The sequence below is a fragment of the Pyrus communis genome, chromosome 10 (genome assembly GCF_963583255.1).
Source record: "Pyrus communis chromosome 10, drPyrComm1.1, whole genome shotgun sequence".
In the NCBI taxonomy this organism is placed as follows: Eukaryota; Viridiplantae; Streptophyta; class Magnoliopsida; order Rosales; family Rosaceae; genus Pyrus; species Pyrus communis.
Window position 1 is genome coordinate 7,221,707 of NC_084812.1, and position 24,790 is coordinate 7,246,496.

General features: G+C 36.5%; 1 protein-coding gene, 1 long non-coding RNA gene and 3 pseudogenes across 5 annotated transcripts; 3 read left to right on the forward strand and 2 right to left on the reverse strand.

Annotated features, from left to right (window-relative positions):
- Positions 1-453: 453 nt before the first annotated feature.
- LOC137746707 (pentatricopeptide repeat-containing protein At3g51320-like) lies at positions 454-2,745 on the forward strand (annotated as a pseudogene).
- A 1,049-nt stretch (positions 2,746-3,794) lies between these two features.
- LOC137746710 (F-box protein SKIP23-like) lies at positions 3,795-15,087 on the reverse strand. The gene is made up of 3 exons (XM_068486716.1): positions 14,752-15,087; positions 4,470-5,512; positions 3,795-4,307 (listed from the first exon to the last, which is right to left on the reverse strand). Exons 2-3 carry the CDS (start codon positions 4,498-4,500, stop codon positions 3,874-3,876), a joined length of 465 nt encoding a protein of 154 aa, XP_068342817.1. The 5' UTR covers positions 4,501-5,512; positions 14,752-15,087; the 3' UTR covers positions 3,795-3,873.
- LOC137747779 (zinc transporter 1-like) lies at positions 9,555-10,935 on the forward strand (annotated as a pseudogene).
- LOC137746709 (zinc transporter 1-like) lies at positions 10,966-14,757 on the reverse strand (annotated as a pseudogene).
- A 2,595-nt stretch (positions 15,088-17,682) lies between the features above and the next one.
- LOC137746711 (uncharacterized) lies at positions 17,683-21,951 on the forward strand. Of its 4 annotated transcripts, XR_011069898.1 has the most exons (6): positions 17,702-17,808; positions 18,097-18,261; positions 19,116-19,217; positions 19,842-19,952; positions 21,266-21,572; positions 21,665-21,951. It is a non-coding gene; the product is annotated as an uncharacterized lncRNA (long non-coding RNA). The 4 variants fall into 4 exon arrangements; XR_011069897.1 differs by having other exon boundaries at positions 17,683-17,808; positions 18,129-18,261; positions 21,266-21,951; XR_011069896.1 differs by having other exon boundaries at positions 21,266-21,951.
- Positions 21,952-24,790: the final 2,839 nt, after the last annotated feature.

Genomic DNA, 24,790 nt, shown 5'->3' on the forward strand with positions numbered 1-24,790 from the left:
TGTCCGTGCAACATAGCATATATATAATGTGTTCTACCCAGAAATTGAAAATTCAGAGAAAAATAGAATTACCAAAAAATTAATTAATTGCTGCATAAAAATTAGAATTGGAGTTTGGAACTCACAGGAAAGGAGACACCGATTGCATCACTGATTACTGAATTTGTTTCCTCACAAAACCTATAAAAAAACCCAAAAACAAACTAATTAAAACAACTAAAATTACCAAAAATTAAATAAATAAAACGGAGATTAAAAATAATAATTAGAGATTAAAGAAGAAACCTTATAAAATTGAGTAGCTTTACGCTTCCTCTCACCATTTCATCTGTCTTTCTGTTTGGATCTCTCGCGCTAGAAAAACGCCACCCCTTGTTGCTACGTCACCGTTTTATAAGATTGAAAGCGAACAATTGCATAAAACGACCGCGTTTCGGTTCGAATAAACAAAAGAAGCTCTACGGAGCTGCTGCACTGCAAACTACCGAGAGGGATCTCAATGTGCGTTAATGGCGAAAACCAACTGGACTTCGAATTCGGAACGATTCGTTTGGTGGATATCTCGACTGAATGACAAGGGTTTGCACCCGAGAACTCTTTCGATCCCGCAGCTCTATTTCCCCACACCTCGCTTCCAACCCATCAAAGTCCAATCTTCCCTTACCATCCTCTCCATTTTCCTCCTCTTCGTTCGAGCCCTCTGTCAACCGCCACATCTTTTCGCTTCTGGATTCGTGTCAGAGCTTGATCCAGATTACCCAACTCCACGCCCATTTGGTCACCCAGGGCGTTTTCGATTCGTTTTGGGCCCGGAAGTTACTCAAGAGCTATTACGATTTCGGTGATTTCGATTATACTATATGGGTTTTCGGATACATTGACTCTCCAGGTAGATTTTGCGTTAATACAGTTATTAAGGCGTACTCAGTGACTTCGGCGCCGGGCCGAGCTTTGGTGGTGTATTTGGGGTGGCCGAGAAATGGGTTTGTTCCCAACAGCTATACGATCATGCCGGTTTTTGGGTCGTGTGCGAAAATGGCGTGTGTTGAATCTGGGAGAACATGTCATGGGCAGGTTGTGAAGCATGGGGTCGACTCTGCTGCATGTGCAGAACTCTTTGATTCATACGTATTTTAGTTGTGGGGAATTGGAGCTTGCCGGGAAGATGTTCAATGAAATGCCTGAGAAGGACTTGGTGTCTTGGAATGCAATTCTCGATGGGAATGCTAGCGTAGGTTGTTTGATGAAATGCCTGAGAGAAATGTGATTTCTTGGAACGTTATGCTTGGTGGGTACTGGAAGGGTGCGAAGCCGGAGTGTGTGTTGAAGTTGTTTTGGAAATGGGGGATGTGGGATTGAAGGGGAACGAAACTACCATGGTGAATTTGCTTGCGGCTTCTGGTCGATCTGCTAGACCAAGTGAAGGAAGATCAGTTCACGGACGTCTAGTTAGCACATTCTTGGAGTTGAATGTATTTCTTACCACAGCTTTGATTGATATGTATGGTAATTGTGAAAGGGTGCAAGCGGCACGTGTGGTGTTTGAGAACACAGCGTATAGGAATCTGGTTTGTTGTAATGTAATGATTTTGGGGCATTGCATTCATGGAAATCCTGAAGATGGATTTAACATATATAGAGAAATGGTGTGTAGAACAAAGTCACAGCGATGATGAAACAATCCATGAGAAGGAGAGTTCGAGGCCAGATGATAATCGGGAAGGAATTATCCCAGATGAAGTAACTTTTGTAGGTGTTCTTTGTGCCTGTGCCCGCACTGGATTGGTAAGAGAAGCCAGAGATTACTTCAGCCAAATGATCAATGTCTTCCAAGTAAAGCCCAATTTTGCACACTATTGGTGCATGGCTAATGCTTTTGCTGGTGTGGGGGCTTACACAAGAGGCAGAGGAAATAATTAGGAACGTGCTGGAGGTTGTCGAGGACTTGCCATCGGAATCCTTGGCATGGGCTAGTGTGCTTAGCTCGTGTCGTTTCCAAGGAGTGCCAAATCGGGAGAACAAATTGCAAAGTCTCTTATTGAACAGGAACCTCAGAACATTGCATACTATCGGTTGCTGCTGAATGTCTGTGCCGTGGCAGGTCAATGGGAGAATGTTACTCGGGTTAAAGAGACGATGAAAGAAAAGAAGTTCGGAAGAATCCCCGGATGCAATTTAGTGGACTTGAATGAAATTGCTCGTGAGCTCAGAGTTGGAAGACATTATCTAGTTGACCTTGTAGAACCTTGACGTTTAACAGCAGACTAACTCTGCACACACAAACTGAAAGTTGGCATCAAGTGCTGAACATGTCAGAAAATGAAGATCAAACGATCGGGAGGACGTGAGCTAAAGCAGCCATGATAATTCCCTTTTTTCGATCAAATGAGGAACTAGGTTGCTGCTCAGCTTGGCATGCAAAGGATTTTGTGAGAGTGATTCGACGGATTATTTAACAAGGCAAAGAGGTGAATAAATTTTGTATTTGTGACAAAAAGCCTTTGCATTTGCAAAAGGTTTTGGCAATTCCTCGTTTGGGTTTCGTTCGGTTAGACTCTTATCCTTATTTCTGTGAATGCTTAGTATAACAAACAAGTTGAAAAAAGTCAGCTTTCAGATCTCTAAGTTTAAATTGTTTCCAGCTTTTTCCCAAATTTCTTCGTTCACAAGCAAGGGCTAGTTTTCAGTTAGATGTTTGCAACGGCTGTGTCTTATATTAGTGATGTGTTGTATGGCTATTGGCTAAGATAAGCTAATACAGCTGTAACCTTGATTGAAGGCATTGCACCTCTGCTAGATTGCAGATAGGAATGAAGGTGTAATGCGATCAAATGAATAAATGAAACTATTATGCAGTAGCAGCAACCTTTTCTCTTCTAAGATCTCAATTTCTAGTTCGTTTTTCTTCATATTTTTCGGTAATCGATCATCATAAACACCAACTTGGAAACGGAAAACACAAGACAATGAGATGTATAATTTGCAAACACTACTTCAAAGTTCAAATAAGAAGTCATCGAGTCAGATCAATCTAGCTACAACAGAATACATAGCATGTAAAAGAGACACCACCTATCGCGAGAACTATGTTCAATGCCCATTGCTGCATCTCACGACGGCCAAGATTTTCCTCCTCTTCCTCACCCTCAATCCGGAATCTTCCCCTTGATCACGTCTACAAGACAACTCTGGCATGTTAGGCCACGTCCAGGTTGGGGATGGGCAAAAGATGATGTTCGAACTTGGAAAATCTACACGGCCAGAATCCAAGCTGGACACTGCAATATCGCTTAACATGCTTCTTAACCGATGGAACTCGGAACTCTTGCTATGAAGAGCCTCGTGAAAATAAATACATCTCCCTTCCACTCCAGGGAAATCTTGAGTAGAAAGAGAGTAGCAACTGTCATCCCCTATCACCAATATTCGATCATCCAGAGCTTACGCCTCTAGCTTAACCCAGTGCTTCACATGAGCATGAGCGTCCTGTAAGTTCTGATAAGAGCTATACACTTGGTTAGCACTTGTTATTCATGTGGGAATATTCGAGATCATCATTGACAATGTTTGTGAGAGGAACATGTATATTAGGATTCATTAGCTCGAACAGTCATGATATTACTAGGAGTCTTTCTAGCTGGTATGAATAAGGGAATTCACGGTGATAAGGTTAAGATCAATCGGGATTACTGGTATATGTATTAGGGTCCCTGGACTCTCTCTAAAAACCCAAGCTTATAGAAACTCAAACCCCATTCTTGAGGCCTTGCATACTGAAGAGGAGAGGCCTTGCATGTCATCGTCTTCGAGTAAGTGGTTAACTTGGTATTGTGATATAATATTCAGAGTTCATAATCATATTCAATATATATTTTACACGTCCAGCTTAAAAATCTCGAATGTATAGTCTGACGGGTGTCCCTTCAAATACATATCAACTAAAAACAGCTCTCCCAACGACTTCACCAACTTCTTCTTCTCGTCGTCAAGGCAAGAGATTTTTGGTAATGGAGATGCAATCATTTCCGTACTCAAACAAGAATCAACTGCCACCGCTTTCCCGTCACGGCACACGGCACAAAACCTTCCTTTGTAGAAAATAACATCTTGAAAATCACTGTATTCGTCATCCAACTTCAAAAGGAAGTTGGTGCAGTCTACAACGTCAGCGCCTAGCTCTCCGTAATATAACGTTTCGAACAGATCAATTGCCATGAAAGCAGGGAAATCGAGATTCAAGGATGCAGCCACCTTAAAATCACCACGCATCTCCCCACCATAGTCTAGTAGACTATACATTCTTGCCACTTCAAATACCCGAAATTCCAATAAGTTGAATCGTAAGAGTAAACACAGGTTTTATGTTAATACACTAGCCAAGAACACAAGAATTAACCAACTAAATCACAACCGTTGCATCAAGTATGTTCTATATATACAAATACTGAAGTATTCTCAACAATACATACCTGCAAACATGTTCATGGATGAAGAAGCCATGGACGAATCTACACACAACCTTCACCTCTTTGCAAAACTCAATGCTCTCCAAGTTATAGGTAATTGGAACAATAAGAGCGTAATCTTTGTGAGAGCAAGGGCTTGTGGTTTTATACTACAAGACCTGACCCGATAACAATCCTACAAGGAATACAAGACTAAATCCTTGTACAAGTATGAGTTCTATTCTCGAGCCAACAATAGAGTTTCCATCCAAACCAAAGTTGAATTAACTCTTATAAACACATTAAGACTTCTTTATACCAATCTGAAATAACAAGGATTATTACTAAAGTGTGTGAATCACACTCATACTCTAACATTCTCCCACTTGAGTATGATTGACTACAGTGAATAATCATCTTAGATTAATATATAGGTGATCACACAAGTCTTATATCAATGTTCCTCAATATAAACACAACACAGCTTTCATGCATCAAAACAATGAATTCACAATCTTCTCTGCAATACAATGTGCAGAATCATCTTATAAATCACAAAGTTCAATTCATGTTCGCAGCAATGTGACACAGCTCATGAGCAAACTAAAAGTTTACTCACTCTTATTGCCAAAATACAACAAAGTTCATAGTTATTCTTTAACCAATATGAATAACTAAATATAATTCATCCAATAGCTTTATCAAAATTCGAAAATATTGACTTAAGAGCTTATATTGAATTATCAAAATGTTTTCTTTGAAGAACTACTCACAGATTTATCTGGAAAGGTTGAACTAAATGAATACCTTATTCCACAGCTATCTTCAAGAAGTGTGATAGGCTCTCAAGAATAACTTCAACTACTCCCACTTATCAAAAGCATCCAAATGAATTTAATGGCCGGCCTAAATACTCTTAGCCTTATGCTTACATTCGAACATATGATTATTTCTCCCACTTAAGCATAAGTAGAAAGTATTACACAACCAATAACGAAACCGGAGATATGAGCCAATTGGTTCCCGATTCCTCACCAATTGCATAATCTCGGTTTAATCATGTACACCTAGGGGGCGTTTGTTTGCCCTCACTAAGTTGGACTGGACTAGATTGGACTAGCTATTAGTCCAATACTGTGTTTGTTCCATGCTGGGACTAACATTAATGAGACTAAAGGGGACTAGCATGGACAAAACCCTTCACTAAGAGGTCTTAGCGAGACCCCCCAATAACCATGGGACTAGCTAAGACTATCCTCTCTTTCTCGTCATCGTCATGCTCAACGACCACTCCCGACAGACTCCTCATCATCTCCGGTCACCTAGATCAATCATTAACTTTCCGACTCTTTTTCAGATCCATTTCACAACCAACTTTCATATAAAATATACCAAATTGAAGCTGGGAGTGACAAGATTACGATTTTACCTGAATTGAGGCCAAAATGTGGTCGAATGTGGCCGGAAAATGGCCTGGAAGTCTCGGCCTGTTTGGGCTTCTTCAAATCCATGACAAATTCGAGCATTCAAAGCTAAGATCTCGATCTAGGGATGGTGATAAATTTTTTGGCGGTGCTAACTTCATCCAATTTAACGAGGGTTGGCCGGAAAACACATCGAGAAACCTGCAACTCGTCGGGAAAATTGGAGCCGTGAGGTTCCATTCGAACAACGCATTGCTAGAGAGGGAGGGAGGACAGAGAAATAGAGATTGGAATCAATAAGGAGTTTGACCAGGAATGAGAAAGAGACATGAATTGAGAGGTCTAAGAGGAAAAAAAGAGGGAGAGGTTGGGACGATGAGAGAAGAGGAAAAGAGTGGGACGGAAATGGTAGGAAAAAATGAAGAAAAAGATAAGATCATAATAAAATATTAATAATTTATATATTAAATAATATAATATTAGAATTTGTTATTATCCAGCTTCTTAGTCCAATACTGCACCAAACGCTTCACTAAGTTAGTCCAATTTAGTCTAGTCTAAGCCAGTCCAGCTTAGTCCTTGAAGCTAATCCAGTCCGAGATAGTCCGGCGCAACAAACGCCCCCCTAAACCATTATGCAAACAGTCTATGTATCAAAAGATAGTCTCAATCCATTCAGAAAAACTTATCTCACATAAACCCAAAATCACCGGTTTCAACAATGGTCAAAATCAGAATAGCAAGCACAATATCTTTGCATTTAATTTTATCCAAACTACTTCAATATCCATCGAGCAAGATCAACTAAAATTTGATAATGTCTGAACATAAAAGCACAAGTCATCTCAATTAAAAAAGAGATAATAAAGATCTCAACTTTTTAACAATATGATTTACATATAATAATTCTTTAACAAGATCGACATGTATCATAAATTATAATTCAATCTAGTCCAGAAATAAATTGAAAAAAATACTAAATGGCGCTTCAAAATCTCAAACAATTCCATTCAATAGAAAACCCATACTTTGTCAAAATTACAAAATTAGTATCTTAGGAACTTTGAGATCGCATCAGATGTGAATTAAAGGATACATACCAATTAAACACCAAATTTTCACTAAAAGCAGCGGAAGCAAACGAGAAACGAAACTTCCAGACCAAATCTTGTGAATTATTATCAAGTGAGATGAGTTCCACTATCATAGCGAAATAGAATGCATTCTTGCTGACAAGGCTTCACCAAACAATTTATATCGTTCCATACAAGGTATAAATACAATAGCTTTCACATGTTTTCGGTTATACACTGTGAATGATATGATATGCCAACCACAAATCATGTGCCCAAAATAATGCACAAGTCGCGTACTAAAAAAGATGCATACATACACATATATATTTATTTATAAGAAAATAATAATGACAATGAAATCACGACTATTCGAAAAGCTCAACTTTATAGCCGCAAAATTCACTTGTGACAAACAATAAAACATACCAGAATTTTAAGGGAACTTTCATGAAAAAGACTTGGACTAAGTTTATCTTAATAAAAAAAACCATGATATAACTTTAATTAATAAAAAAAACTTAAATTTTAATGAAAAACTCATAAATTTTAATAAAAAGGACAAAAAATTTAAATTTAATGAAAAAGACCTAATTTAATATTAAAAAAAACTGATGCGCGGAAGAGGAAAGAATTGGGAGAGGACGTGCAGATAGTCCTGACGAGCAGCCTTACGAGCTTATTGGTTTCTCCCCATTAGTCGACCCAAAAATAAAGAGAAGAAAGGACAAATGAAAGGGAGTCGGAATTAATTAGGAGCAGAGAGAAGGGAGTTGAAGATATTCATATCCCTCTCGCTTGGGATGTCAACTTGCAGTACGGGTTCATATTCTCAACTCTCTTTATCCTTTCCGTTTAGCCAATTCTTATTAATATTTCTTTCGGTTAATCTGTCATGGATTAGCTATTGTTTGTAAATATAGTATTATATATATGCAAATGCCTAAACCCTACAATGGTATAAAAGCCGAAGGGGATGTTTTGTTTAATTGGCCTGTTTCTGAAGACTTGTATTATGCATAAAGCTATGTTGTTGTATTACTACCCTTGGCAAAGTATTTCGACTAGTCCACTTCGGGAAGTTGGTTGTTTTCCAAACGATTGTATACTGAACACGTAATTACTTATTTAGAGAAAATATATGCATGTGGTTTTATCTACATGTGTATCAAAGTACTTGCATATCTTCCTCACTCAATCTTTACAATCCAATCGGATTGGTTTTGAAGAAAACAAGCTATTTTATTTGCTACAATTAGTCCAGCTAATTATTATCAAACCATAGTTAAATTATTGCTTTTAAACGTACTATTGGCTCTTTTGATATAGAATTTGAAAGGGGTATGCATATGGTAATTGATTATGATTGTATTTAAATTATATTGGTTGGTAAGGTTACTGCTGGTATAGATATCAATAGTTTGACAAATCTGATTCGGTGTGATTACTATTTTGATTAAGTGCTTCATGTTTATATATCACTTTCTTTCTTTGAATGTTAAAATGGGTGGCTTAATAAGTATACATATCTATATGCATTACTACGCTGAAACCAAAACCAATTTGACAATTCACGTTCTGAAGCTATGTGCTTGTACGCTCATAAGGGTTACTATATTTACATGTATGTAGTAATGATTTGTAGTGGTGATAGGAGTTTATTGCAGGTGAACTACAAATGGCTTGATCCCTATTGAGGGTACGTAGGCAGTCTAACGAAGAAGTTAGATGCAGCCATAAAATGTACGAGAAATTACTATGCGATTCGATTCTTAAGTTGTGCTTTGCCATATCCCAAAGGCGGGGTAAGTTAGATATACGGGTATTTGGTGATGTCACGTGTCGATCTTGGACGTATGTCGGGATTGGGGCATGACACGATGGACCAGCCACTTTGACACCGTCGACACGCACACGTGGACGTAGCTCTGGGATGATAAAGTCAACGTCAGTATCTTGCGGATGTGCTTCTTGCTCACCTGCTCATCCTCCTGCAACATCACTTTGGCAATCGCAACCTCAAGGTCTAGTTTCTAGGTTTTTTCTTCCGCGAAGGGAAGATGATTGAGGTTGGGCTCTTACTTTGGCTTTTGCACAATAGTGGACTCTCTTTAGGAAAAGAAAAAAAAAACTTTAGTTAAACTAAGTATAAATAACTAGTTTAAATGTTTTTAAAAATAAATATAGAATAAAATTTTAAAAATGAACATTTTAGTAATCATATTGATTTTTATTCCGATTCAATTGATTTAGTAAACAACTTCTATGAATTCAGTTTCATTCCTATTCCGATTTCTGAACATTTAAGTAAACAGTTTCAACAAGAATTCGATTATGATTCCTCCTCAATTCAATTCCTCATCAATCCAATTCCTCATATTTTAAGGAAGAAAGAGGGGATGAACGGAACACAATTGGGAATGGAAGGAGGTTTCTAGAATGAGAAAATAGATAGAAGTAATAATAAAATATTACTAAATATTTATTAAATAATGTAAAATATTAATAAATATGAATTGAATAATATAATATTAGAATTTGTTATTAGTCTTAGTCCTGATACTACACAACAAAAGCACCTTTAAAATCTCCTATATAAAGAGCTACTGCAACAAAAGCACCTTTAAAATCTCCTATATAAAGGACTACCACAACAAAAACACCTTTAAAATCTACAACAAAAGCAGCTTTAAAATTTCCTATATAAAGGGCTACCACAACAAAAACAACTAAAGGGCTACCATAACAAAAACACCTTTAAAATCTACAACAAAAGCAGCTTTAAAATTTCCTATATAAAGGGCTACCACAACAAAAACACCTTTAAAATCTACAACAAAAGCTGCTTTAAAATCTCCTATAAAGGGCTATCACAACAAAAGCACCTTTAAAATCCCCTATATAAAGGGCAACCAACTTCAAACGTTTCTCTCACTCTCATACGTCTCTTGATTTCTCTTCATTCTCCGCTTTTAAATTTAGTTTGTTTCTTAGTCTTGATACTACACAACAAAAGCACCCTTAAAATCGCCTATATAAAGGGCTACCAACTTCAAACGTTTCTCTCACTCTCATACGCCTCTTGATTTCTCTTCATTCTCCGCTTATCTGTTTTGTGCTTTCAAATTTTCGACCACCTTTTTTGTTCTAAAGTAGCATTTCCAACCCTAAATTTCTAGTAGTCTACTTTTTCTTAGCGTTTCATAGTACGTAATTTTTTCTGCGATGAGCAAACTTCAACAGCATAGTCGTTTTGCATTCTTTTGCCTCCTCTTCATAATCCCCACCTTAGTTTTCGGAGAGTGCACCTGTGAAAAAGGAGAAGGGGATGGGGACCGGAACAAAACCGAAGCTCTAAGGTACAAAATTGGGGCGATTGCATCCATCCTAGTCGCCGGTGCTCTCAGTGTTGGTATCCCAATTCTTGGGAAGACCATTCCTGCTTTACATCCCGATAGGAATATATTCTTCATCATCAAGGCCTTTGCAGCCGGGGTCATATTGGCCACTAGGTTCATCCACGTGCTCCCCGGATGATTTTGAGAGCTTGACGGACCCGGCTCTTAAGGAAGACCCATGGGGGAAATTTCCCTTCACTGGGTTTGTGGCCATGATGGCTGCCATTGGGACTTTGATGGTGGATTCTTATGCCACTTCTTATTACAGCAGGTCTCTCTTCAAGAACAATATTGATGGAGACGAAGAGAAGGCCCAAGAGCACGAGGGTCACGTGCATGTTCGTACTCATGCAACTCACAGCCATGCTCATGGCACAGTTGACACTTTACCCTCAACAGAACTTCTTAGGCACATAGTGATTTCACAGGTAATTTTCTTTTTTATTTTTTTATTATTATTATTTTTTTTTTGTGATTAGTGGTGATTTTTTTTAATTAGTTATTTAATTTTGATTTTTGTGGCAGGTTTTGGAGTTTGGGGATTGTTGTGCATTCTGTGATTATAGGAAATTCACCACTAATCACAAAAAAATAAAAAAATAAAAAAAAATAAAAAAATAAAAAAAATAACAAAATAAAAATTCAAAAAGAAAATTACCTGTGAAATCACTTTGTGCCTAAGAAGTTTTGTTGAGGGTAAAGTGTCAACTGCGCCATGAGCATGGCCATGAGTTGCATGAGTATGAACATGCACGTGACCCTCATGCTCTTGGGTCTTCTCTTCGTCTCCATCAATATTGTTCTTGAAGTGAGACCTCCTGTAATAAGAAGTGGCATAAGAATCCACCATCAAAGTCCCAATGGCAGCCATCATGCATGCCCACAACCCAGTGAAGGGAAATTTCCCCCACAGGTTCTCCTTAAGAGCCGGGTCCGTCAAGCTCTCAAAAGCATACGGGAGCACGTGGATGAACCCAGTGGCCAATATGACCCCGGCTGCAAAGGCCTTGATGATGAAGAATATGTTCCTATCGGGATGTAAAGCAGGAATGATCTTCCCAAGAATTGGGATACCAACATCGAGTGCACCGGCGACTAGGATGGATGCAATCGCCGCAATTTTGTACTTTAGAGCTTTGGTTTTGTTCCAATCCCAATCCCCTTCTCCTTTTTCACAGATGCACTATCCGAAAACTAAGGTGGGGAGTATGAAGAGGAGACAAAAGAATGCAAAACGACTATGCTGTCGAAGTTTGCTCATCGCAGAAAAAATTATGTACTACGAAATGCTAAGAAAAAGTAGACTAGAAATTCAGGGTTGGAAACACTACTTTATAACAAAAAAAGTGGTCGAAAGTTTAAAAGCACAAAACAAATGAGCGGAGAATGAAGAGAAATCAAGAGAGGTATGAGAGTGAGAAACGTTTGAAGTTGGTAGCTCTTTATATAGGAGATTTTAAGAGTGTTTGTTGTGTAGTATCAAGATTAAGAAACAGACTAATAATAAATTCTAATATTATATTATTTAATAAATATTTAGTAATATTTTATTATTACTTCTGTCTATTTTCTGATTCTTGAAACCTCCTTCCATTTCCAATTGTGTTCTGTTCATCCCCTCTTTCTTCCTTAAAATATGAGGAATTGGATTGATGAGGAATTGAATTGAGAAGGAATTAAATTGAGGATGAATCATAATCGAATTCTTGTTGAAACTGGGTGCTGATTAGCGTCATCAAAAATTGGGAAATACTAATGGAATCATAATCAAATAGTCTGGTTATGCAATGGAAGTTACAATTTGTCTAGACAATGTTACAAAATTGTATGAAAAATACTTTTTTTTTTTTTTTTTTTTTTTTGATCTCTTCATACAAGATTTTTTTGATCCCTTCTTGCTTATTCTTTTCCTGAACTTTTGTGTTCTCAATCTCCAAATTTGCATCGAATTATTAATTCAAACAGTGGTTATTTCGGGTAACAGAACTTCTTTGCAACTCAATGCAAGATTGGTTATTTGCTATACAGTCAACTTCTAATCGGAACCGTTAATCTAGTCGATCCCTCTACCATGCATATATGCATCAATGTCAACATCCACCAGTTCTTTTCCAATTTCTACTTTGAAATTATGATAGGTGGAAAATGCAAAGCAAGTTCCTTTTACTACGGAAAAAATTGATCCCCTCATTTTCCCATGTGAAGGAAAAGTCAGCAGAAATCTTCAAGGAGCGATTGAAAATCTACGAAGGAAAATCCAACTAGTAAAAAACAGAAAAATAAATAAAATATTTTAAATACTCTTAAAGAGGAAATGACATGGAGGATTGAGATGGTCATTTTTGGCTAAACTCATATTTCCACTTTCAAAACTCCAAAAGTACGATAATAAGTGCCGACTCATAATACACCTTTGCTTTTGAGAATCTCAGTTTTTTAAGGGGTCTGGAAGTGCTTTTATTGATCATGTGTTTGTTTTGTTGAAGGGTTCTGAGAAGTGCTTTTATTGGAGTGTATGTTTGTCTTGTTGAAGGGTTCTGAGAAGTGCTTATGGGTTGTCAGATCTTATGGTCCGTTTGGATGTGCTTTCTTCATGCAGACTATACATGCAATATATCTAGGGTGTCAAACTAAATATATACATGCAATATATCTTGTTGAAGGGTTCTGAGAAGTTTAATATTATTTTTTTAGTTTAATATTATTTTCTATTGTAGTAAGTTTAATATTAAACTTACTACAATAGAAAATAATAACAACAAACAAACTCAAAGCTAATTGAAGAAAAATTAAACTTTCCCCAGCTCAAATGTGGGGTATCATACTCATGTTAGGATGTCATACTCCATATATACTAAAACTGAGTTAAGCAGCTCCACTGCTACTAAGCACTGTGAATTGGCAAAAATACCCTTACCTTATTGTGCACTTCACTTCTTAGCCCACGGCCACCACCATTTCATCCAAATTCAACATACGTGAATCTTCCCGCACCCCTGGACTCACCACCCTACTCCGCGAAGTTTCCAAAACCCGCTTAACTAAAGGTATGCGAATTTGGTTTTCTGATTATGTTGGAGTTGAATTAATATGTTTGATTTCCAGACCACTGCTACCACCAAATCCCTCAGTTCTCTTTCAAAAACTTTCATATCGGTATATCATCTCAACTCCTAATCTTTTTCAAACCCAAAGATTGATTATTTTCCTCTTTTTCTCTGTTTTTATCTTCCATTATACGAAAAATAAAAAATAAAATCTTTGCTAAAAAAGTTTAAATTTTTCTCGGTTCCATGAGATTTTCTCCCTGGGTTTTGGTCCTCAGGTTACGAATTTAAAAGGTTTTGGTTTTGGAAGGAGATGGAGATCCGTGACGATGAGCAGAGTTTGTAGCTTTGTGAATGATCCCGGTGGAGCGTTTATTTTCAACACCGATGATTTCTAGGGTTTTTGGTGCGTGAAGTTTTGGAGATTTGGTTTAGGATTCTGGATAAGCAACTGTCACCTCTGTTCAACTTAAATTTAGTTTTCTTTTTTCTTTTTCTTTTTTTCCCTCAAGTTTGTTTCATGGAATGAATGTTTGATCCTTTGCTAAATAGTTGTTAAGAAAAGCTAGAACTTTAATAGTAACTGGAATAGTTTTGAATTTTTTTTATATTTTATTTTCAAGCCTTGAGAAGTAAAGACTGTTTCATAATTAAAAGTATGAGTTGATGATTACATGAGCCCCTTATCATGAAGAATTTAAATAATGTGATGTCTCATGACATGATTATGTGCATGTTTATTAATTTAGTTGTGAACCAAATAATGCAATCATGTCTCATGATTATGTGAATATTTATAAAATTAATTGTGAACCAGAACCTGGATATAGGTTTCAAGTTTTTCTGTACTTTGGAATTTTTTTTTTCACAATTCCACCACAGAGAAGTATAAGAGGTCTAACAAAATAAATCAGAAGATACAATATCATACTTCTGGCTCTCCCCAGAGCAGAGAGCGGGCATTTTTGCTAGTTCAAAACTAATTGACTGAATAGTAAAAGAGAGTAAATTGGGATTGTATATGCTTTACTGGTTGCATAATGTGCTTGTAAGGAAGGGTGGTGTATAATGTGCACTCGAGTAGGAACGACAGAGAGATGGCAACAATCTTCTAGTTCAAATTCCCCTCCACCGATACGTTTGTATTAAAAATAAAATAAAATCTTTAAATCCCTAATCTGAATCCCCCAATTCCTAAATTAGGGACCTATACAAAATCAGAAATTGGACATCACTTAAATCTCCAAAATCCCCAACCAAACATAAATCAGAAACCCCTAAATCTTAAATCTTTAAATCAGAATCTAGAAACAAAGCCAGAAATTAATAAATTGCAAAAAAAGTAAAAATAAAGAAAGACTTACAGAGCCGGCACTATCCCCGAAGAGAAGTTTCTCGTTTCCGAAAACAGAGAATCATTTTTCAGTCGCCCGTTTCCGGAAACAGGTTATTGAATTGGCACCGACCGCAGCTTCTGAAAGGAATTGTCTGGCGAATGATCACTTCCGGTTCGGCAGGTGTTTGGCGGTGCCGCGATTAGAGTATGGTGGTGGACAGCCACGACAGAGGACATCTGATGGGGTGAGACCTCATCGTCTCCGATATGCTCAAATGGAAAGTTCGGATCATGCGCGGGCGACGGGGGTAGACAATGAGAGAGAGAGAGAGAGAGAGAGAGAGAGTGAGACGCAAATGCTTATCCCATTTCGTTTTTAGAATTGAATAACTTACTAAATTCAATATTAATTTTCAAATGAAAAAAGAGAGGTGATACTAATTTTCAAACTTTGTATAATTTAGGATAAAAAAAACTTGTTTGGGAATCCTTTAAAAAGACTTCGAGTGTTTTTCGGAATGCTTTTAAGACGACTTCAACCGTTTTTGACGAAAATGATTTTAGAATTACTACTTGTGAGTCTTTTTAACCATTTTAAAAATATTTTTAAACGAATTTTTAATTATATGGCATGAGTCTGCTGTTATTTGACACTAAACGCGAATTTAGAGGTTGAAATAGAAGGAAAATATACGAGGACAAATGAATAAACAGAAAAGGACAAATTACAGTTTACACTTTGAAGGTTGGATGCAATTACAACTTCATACACCATCTTTAAAACATTTCAATTCTATATATGTACTTGTTATTTCATTTCAATGTCATACATTGTTACATTTTATGTCAACTTGACTGTTAAATGATTACCGATGTGAGTCTTAAATTTATGTCATACGAATAAAAAAGTAGTAAACAGTATATTGTATCATGTAAAATTTAGTACAAAACTTCGACAAAAATCTAATAAAAAAGTAGTAAACAATTTATGTCACATTCCTCCTCATGCTCAATTCAATTCATCCAATTCTGATTACGAAATAGTAAAACAAGCCATAAGTGATCTTATCCTAAAAACCAGTTTCATAATCATTTTTATGCAAACTTGAGCAAAAATCAAAGGAATTGAGGAATGATAGTCACATAGATATGGAAGAACTGTAACAAGAATTCGGCTAGAAAAGGACACAACTAAAGGCATACACACCAAGCTTGATTCAAACCACGTGAGAAACAACTTAATGGAAGTAGAAGATTTTGATTCAGAAATAGTAAAACTGGCAATGGCATTGATAGTAGTAGAAGAACCACTACCAACATCAGAATCCAACTTTTATCTACAATTTGAAAGGACTTGCAACTCCGATAAAAGCACTTAATAACAGAGAATGATAAAGAAGTGAGCTGATTAACTAGAATACATGATAGGTATGCCAGCACTAAGTTCCAAGTAGAAAGACCATCACCGAGAAACTTCATTCAAACGCCCACTGGTTCTCACGACGAACTTCCTCCTCTTCCTCCTGGGTGAAGTCGTTCTTGATGTTGAAGGTCTGTCTGCAACTGTCTCGCATGTCATGGCTTTCTTCATGCAGACTATACATGCAATATTATACCGGACGGTAAGAATCTTGATCAACTCAGTAACTGATTAATTAATTAGATTTATCCTCGTATTCTATTACTATTTTTTACACCATTTCATTTAATTTAATCTAAATTATGTGTTCCGAATTAGGGTATAGAGGTGAACACATCTGCTTAGTCGATTTTAATTGTATCTATGCCTGTCATCGTTAACGTTGAAAAAACATAAATTTTATCGGATATAACAATATCAAATTTAGAGAGATCAAAGATAGCAAATACATAATTGATGACCCCCTTTTATTGTATTTAGTTTGAGATTCATGGTCATCTCAGTTTCTCCTTTACATCGTCATATCTTTTGTAGAACCCTTCATCCCTCTCTTTACATCGCAATGTTTCTGACTCAGGATTACAACTCTTTCATGTTTTATTTTTTACTCTGTTCGATTAAACCCGAGTTTGTTTTGATTCAATAATAATATATACTATGTTCATGGTGTCCCATTGACACAGGTAACTACCAGCTGCCACTTTTATATGAATCTCAATTTCTGTTAACAATACAATAATATTGATGTATCATCAAGCTGTGGTTTAAAACTAATCGAACCGACATTAGATATATCTACAAAACAAAGACAAAAAGTAGAGAACCGAAATCAATCGTGTAGATGCACCAATTTCCCTCCACCCTAACAACTAACTATATAACCTAATAACACTATCGCTATACTAAAAAAAAATATTAAACTTGCTACAATAGAAAATAATAATAACAAACAAACTCAAAGCTAATTGAAGAAAAGTAAAACTTTCTCCAGCTCAAATGTGGGGTATCATACACATTTGAGCTTCTATTGTATGTACTAAGACCTAGTTTGGTACTGAGGTGATTCTGAAAAAAGCTGCTATCAAAAAAAGCTGGGAGCTGTTTTTGTGTTTGGTAAACACTCAGCTTCAGCTTTTTTTCACAGTTTTGGATGAAAAAAAAGCCAAAAACAAGAAGCTGCAAAACCTAGCTTTGAAAAACCGGTTTTTTTTCACATCTGTTTTACATAAAAGTTTACCAAACACTCTAATATTGCTTTTTTTTTTTTCAAAAGCACTTTTACAAAAAAGTTTACCAAACACTCTGCTGCTTTATTTCACAGCTGCTTATTCTCACAGCACAGCAGAAGCAGCTTTTTTTCAAAGCACAGCAATACCAAACCAGCCCTAAAACTGAGTTAAGCAGCTTTACCGCTCCTGAGCACTGTGAATTGGCAAAAATACCCTTACTTTACTGTGCACTTCACTTCTTATTTTCCTCACTTGCACAGTTAAATGACGAAGAAGGCCATGGATACGTGTTGCTTCTCTAGGTCTGTGAGCTTTTCCACCACTTCACCCAGAACCGCCACCACCATTTCATCCAAATTCAACATGAGTGAATCTTCCCGCAACCCTGGACTCACCACCCTACTCCGCGAAGCTTCCAAAACCCGCTTAACTAAAGGTATGCGAATTTGGTTTTCTGATTACGTTGGAGTTGAATTAATATGTTTGATTTCCAAACCACTGCTACCACCAAATCCCTCAGTTCTCTTTCAACTGCTTCTCAAAACTATCATATCGGTATATCAACTCAACTCCTAATCTTTTTCAAACCCAAAGATTGATTATGTTCCTCTGTTTCTCTGTTTTTATCTTCCATTAAAAAAAAAAAAAAAAAAAGAATCTTTGCTAAAAAAGTTAAAATTTTTCTCGGTTCCCTGAGATTTTCTCTCTGGGTTTCGGTCCTCAGGTTACGAATTTAAAAGGTTTTGGTTTTGGAAGGAGAAGGAGATCCGTGACGATGAGCAGAGTTCGTAGCTTTGTGAATGATCTCAGTGGAGCGTTTATTTTCAACTCCGATGATTTCTAGGGTTTTTGGTGCGTGAAGTTTTGGAGATTTGGTTTAGGCTTCTGGGTAAGCAACTGTCACCTCTATTCAACATAAACTTAGTTTTCTTTTTTCTTTTTCTTTTTTTTCCCTCAAGTTTGTTTTCATGGAATGAATGTTTGATCCTTTGCTAAATAGCTGTTAAGAAAAGTTAGAACTTTAATAGTAACTTTAATAGTTTTGAATTTTTTTATATTTTATTTTCAAGGCTTGAGAAGTAAAGACTGTTTCATAATTAAAAGTGTGAGTTGATGATTACATGAGCCCCTTATCATGAAGAATTTAAATAATGTGATGTCTCATGATTATGTGAATGTTTATTAATGTAGTTGTGAACCAAATAATGCAATCATGTCTCATGATTATGTGAATATTTATAAATTTAATTGTGAACCGGAACCTGGATATCGGTTTCAAGTTTTTCTGTACTTTGGATTTTTTTATTTTTTTCACAATTCAACCACAGAGAAGTATAAGAGGTCTACTCCTAGCACAACCACTAAACACTATATTTCAGTGACATTTATCCTATTTTTTATTTCACATATGTATTGTTGAGGGCAATTAGATGATATTATGCGCCTGTTGGAAATTATATTATGATAATGTTGAATTGAGTAGTCCTGAATTCAGTTTTTGTGCAAATTATGTATTTATGGTAATTGATGTTTGCACTATTTCATTGTCGTATTAATCCTAAAATGCATTTTGTAGGGAACCAAAAAGAGGAATATAATGTGTAAATACGCTTGGTTATTCAAATACAATTTTTTTTACTTGATTGCCCGAACATGACTTACAATTACAATTAACCAAATGTTGATTGGGCAGTTTAGCCAGGTTCAGTTAGAATTAACTCCATAACTTTGCTGAACTTGCAGGAAATGGAATTCATATACGACATGCCGGAGTAGATGGAGAAATTCTACCGTGAGCGGTCGAATCTACGAAAAGTAATTAAGAGCTGTGTAGACATGCAAATGGTAATGCAGCATTCCATGAAGCAGGAAGTTCATTCATGTTCGAACTCTCATTCATGTTTTATGGTTCTTCATCAGATGTTTATGTGTCAATTCTAGAGTCTAGACTCTACACACGATGGCACCTCAATACAGTAGGCTTGGGTATTAAATATAATTGTGAGAAAACGTCATATTGGAAGAGTTCATTGTGATTATAACTTCTTTCGTTTAATATAAAGTTATAAATCTATAGCCTTCAAATTCTGAAATAAGTGGAAAATGAATTTAAGGGTGGCAGCAGACTATTTAGTACATATGGTACATATTATAGAATCCGGATCCTTGCGGATCCTCTTTGTAAGGATCCTAGGGATCTGTGAATCATATCCGTTCATTATACATCGTGCGGTTAGAAATCATTTTAAATATTTTTATTTAAAATTAAATACAAATAGTACCTGACTTGACCACACGATGTATGATGAACGGACACGATTTACGGATTCTCAGGATCCTCACCAAAAGGATCCGGAGAGGATCCTGTTGGCATATTATATGCATTGTTTATATTGCTGAATCAACATTACTGTAGAAGTGAAACCATAGTATGGTTGCATCTTTCTAACTTATGTCATTGTTCTGTAGCTTTCTTCCTTGCCTTGGGATTTAGGACTTGACATCCGTGAAGCTCATGTCTTCTCGACGACCGATGGCTACTGTTTGGATGTATTTGTGGTGGATGGATGACCTGTTGAGGTAGTTTTCTTTTTACGATATAACATATTTATTGTCATTCACTATGTCTTTTCTACTGTCAAAGTTTTGTATCTTGAAATTTTGCATGTTATTATATTATCAAATGAGTAATGTCCTATACAAGAAACGTTGGATGACCCTTCTTAAAATATATGCTGCTACTATATGCTTATTTTTGTTGGCTGTCGATTTTGCTTTACTGCAAGTTGTTTATGTCCTTTCTTTTTGTATGCATGGATGAACGCGTTTTAGTCAGTGTTTATCCTTGATCTATCATATAGATTGCTGCTGTGATTACATGAGTTTTATGCTCATTTTTAACAATTAGGCATCGAAGTTGATCTCTCACTTGGAGTTCACATTTTTTGCACATCATGCGAAAAGGAAATAGAAATAAGAAAATAAATCAGAAGATACAGCATCATACTTCTGGCACTCCCCACAGCAGAGCGCAGGCTTTTTTGCTAGTTCAAAACTAATTGACTGAATAGGAAAAGATAGTAAATTGGGATTGTATATGGTTTACTGGTTGCATAATGTTCTTGTAAGGAAGGGTGGTGTATAATGTGCCTCGAGTAGGAACGACAGAGAGATGGCAACAATGTTCTTAGATCCTACATTTTACATGTTTTTCAAACGTTGTGGAACAACTGGGCTTTCTGCTGTTTGGTTTTGAATATTTATTATCAGTTTGTTGCAGTGAGTTCTCCATGCATTTCAATGCTTCTCGTATTAAAGTTCTTCAGGCTCATGATGTTGTGGTTAACTCCATGAAGGAGGTAGCATCCGAGAAGCTTCTGAATGTGAGCCAAGTAAAATGATAATTAGTTGTCCTATGAGAAAAGCAAAATGATAATTACGGGCAATTTGTGATTAAAAAGTAGTATTAAGGACAAAGAATTGCGTGGCTCAACATGTGATGCTCGTCTATTTCCTATCAAGTCAACAATTTGATGCAGATGCAAGGCTTTGGATGCAGATGCAGGGCTTTTGATTAGGAAATTAGTATTATGGACAAAGAATTTAGATGCAGATGTAGATGCAGAGCTTTGGAGTTTGAGTGTTGTTTTTGGTAAATTGTTAATAAATAATTCAAAGGCTTGGAGCCAAATTCATTAATTGTTTGTCGATATATGTACTTTGCAATGGCAGTAGCAAGGTGCACTGGGTTCAGTTGTTTGTTTTGGCTCAGTTTTTTTCTTTCTTTTTTGTTCAGTGGTTTGGTTTGGCTCAAATGGTTCTATTAGTATAATTGTGATGGCTTGGGGATGCTGGAAAAAGAATATCTAACTGTTTGCATTTTTGTGTTGCAGAAGCTCTGGTTTGGGCCCTTGTGTATGATTTTAACATTCTCAGTCGTACGACAATGAATTTCACTTTGTGTTCGTCATCTCAGAGCTCAGATACCCTTTGGTTGATGGGTTGCCATATACAAACAAGAATATGCTAGAGTCTGAACCTTTTCTGAAGGTTGATAAGTTCAACAAGAAGGATAACACTCAAGTATCTAATCATGATGCTGGAAAGCTCGTGATGTCTAGCAATTTGATGCCTCGGCGCTTGAATGAATCATATGTGGGAAAGAATAACCTCAAGGAACCTGGGCGGAAGCTGGAATTTGTGAGGACATTGTTGATTGACAACTATGACAGCTACTTACAATATATACCAGGAGCTGTCTGTCATTAATGTTTGTTTTTGTTTTTGTTCAGTTGTTTGGTTTGGCTCAAATGGTACACTTTTGATGGAGGAGGCCGAGCGGATCACTAGCAGGGAGCATAGATCGAAAAAGGTTGCTATTATTTCGGGAGAAGGAACTCGTCGTTACTATAAGAAATTAGGCTACGAGCTTGAACGGCCTTACATAATGAAACATCTTGTATGAAGAGATCACCAAAAAAAAAAAAAAAAAAAAAGTAGTTTTCATACAATTTTGTAACATTATCTAAACAAGTTCTAACTTCCATTGCATAACCAGACTACTTGTTTTGAGAATTCAATACACAGTTATATTGTTATATTCATCAGTTCTTTTGTTATGTTCATGAGTTCCCTTCTAACTTTGTTCTATGTTTTTTATTGAGTCTCACTCATCCCATAATATTAGTTTTGTTAATATCTTAATGGAAAAAGAGTTAAAATGGAGCTTCTTTTTTTTTTTTGGTAAAAAAAATGGAACTATTTTCATTATCTTGTTTCTTAGTCCGACATTGCACCAAACGCTTTACTAAGTTAGTTCAGCTTAGTCTAGTCTAAGCCAGTTCAGCTTAGTCCTGAAGTTAGTGCAGTCCGAGATAGTCCAGTACAACAAACACACCCTAAGACCATCTCCAATGGTGACCTAAAACCTAAAAATATTTAGCCCAGAAAATTTAGGTTTTAGCCCAGAAACAGGTTTTCTACTCCAACTCTTCTGACTTAAAATTTTAGCCCCAGATTATCAAAGAATGAATTAAGGCTTTTTTTTTTAAATTAACTTTAAAAAAAAAATAAATTATGTAGACTATCCTAAACTAATTTTATGAACATTTTAACCTAAAAATATTTAAATTCCGATAAATTTTGAAAAATCACTAAATCAATACATGAAAATCAAGATAAACCACATAAACTTAATACCAACGACATTTAATAAACCACATAAATTTAAAAAATAAAAAAGACAATTAATAAACCACATAAACTTAAAAAATAAAAAAAACAATTAATAAACTACATAAACTTAATACAATCGAAAACTCATAGACTACATAAACTTAATAATGATATTCACCATCTTGACTTGGTGATGGACTTGGGTGATAGTCTTGAGATGAATCATCATCTTGAAATATACTCCTTGTGGCATTCCTTCGTAAAATTTCCTTTTGCTTACCACGTAAGTATCTCTTCCTCTCTGGAGTGTATTTGTCGAGGTCCTCCATTCTCAAATTAGTTTCGTACCTTTCTTGCTCCCTATCCCCTTGTTCCTTCATGGCCAAAAGCATTTGGGCCGATTCTTCTTGCCGACGGCACTGGATTTCGTTCATTATTGCCATTTCGCTAGCAAATTGTGCACGTGTTGGATCTTGGGACTTCCCTTTTCTCTTTGCTTCCTTTTGCTTATCTCTACCCGGGGGCCTTGCAAAAGAAGAAGTTGGGGTCATTTGTTCGACACCTTCATTGTTGGCAAAATTCACACCTTCATTGACATCATTTGGGGGTGGGGCTTCATTATGAAATAATCTTCCAGATTGTTGGTTCGCATCGGTTCCCCACCTCGGACAATCCTTGAGGATGTTCCAAGCATGATGCAACTTAAAAACTTGATTTTTTGGTGTAGTTCTTGTCTTGTAAATTGCCATTGCTTTGTCACCCTATGCAACAAATACATAAAAACAATTAGTTGCAAAATACTATTATGTACATGACAACTAAAATATCAACAAATAAACTCACAATTTCTGAGGCGCCCCTTCCACTAAGCATGTCAACCATGGCTCTCTCCAAGCTTCATTTCCACAAAGTGCACGCTTTGTTAATAATCTTCCACCGATCATAAACACCACCAACTTCCATTCGACCGGCGTTGGAGTTTTCATGGAACTTATCAACGATTTTACCCCATAAAACCTTTCTATTTTGATTGGTGCCAACTGCACCATCTTCGCTAATCGAAATCCATGCCAAACATAAAGCAATATCTTCGTCAAAGGTCCAATTACGACCTCTAACATGCTCTTTTGCCATCTTGAAAATTCTGGAAATGAGAATAAATGGTATAAAGAAAAATTGGAAGAATTGTAGGAGAAAAGTGAGTTTTGTGTGGATGTTTGAACAAATACATAGGTATTTATAGAGTTTTTGGTTGAATTTTAGGTTAAATAATTTTTTAAAATTATTCTAGCCGTTGGATTTAAATTTGGACCGTTAGATCTTTTTTTTACTGTTATATTTAATTATATTTGATCTAAACCGTTGGATTCAATAAATACATAAATATAAAACTAAAAAAAAAAAAAAAATTGAACCTGGACAGTTGGATTAACCAACGGCCCATTTAAAGTCACCATTGGATTAACCTAATGGCTACTTTTGCTTTGAAAGCTGAGGGAACAGCCCCACGTGGGGTTGTCGGCTGATTGCAAAAAGGGGCGCGTGCGCGTCTGGCGGAAGGGAAAGTGGGCTTCACAGCCCATGTTTCACTCACAACAGGTAGGGCCCATAATGACTTTTGGCCTAAAAACGGGCTGGTATTTGGCCTTCTTTTAAGTTTTGGGTTTTAGGTTTTATTTAGCACATGGGTTGGAGTGGGTTTTGAGGAGAAAAAAAAGGAGAATTTTAGGTTATAAGCCATTGTTGGAGATGGTCTAATGGGACTCGCCCAGACTAAATTGGACTAAACACTCGGCTAAAGGGGCTTAGCGAGACCCCCCGAAATCGGGTGGACAGCTAAGACCTTAGCTTCCCTCTCCCGTTTCTCACATCCATCTACTTTGTCCTCACTTCCCAGAACCATCTTCAAGACCAGATCCAGAAAAACCGAAACAAAATAGAAGAAAAATCTGCAAACATTCTATTTTGAATACCACATCCAATACCCAAAATCTCAGAAAACCTAAAAAAAAAAAAAATTGAAAGTAAGATGAGCTTGAAATTTTCAATCACACAACACCGAGAAAACCAGAAGCCCAAAAAATCTGCAATGAGGTGAACTTGAAATTTTCAAAATAGTCGTTTTGCATTCTTTTGCCTCCTCTTCATACTCCCCACCTTAGTTTTCGGAGAGTGCACATGTGAAAAAGGACAAGGGGATGGGGACCGGAACAAAATTGAAGCTCTAAAGTGAGAGAAGGGCA

Bases quoted from the DNA above. Each gene is read 5' to 3' on its own strand.
- LOC137746710 (XM_068486716.1), bottom strand. From the start codon at position 4,500: ATGGCTTCTTCATCCATGAACATGTTTGCAG. The intron at 4,308-4,469 runs GTATGTATTGTT...GGGTATTTGAAG, and splicing joins ATCCATGAACATGTTTGCAG to TGGCAAGAATGTATAGTCTA.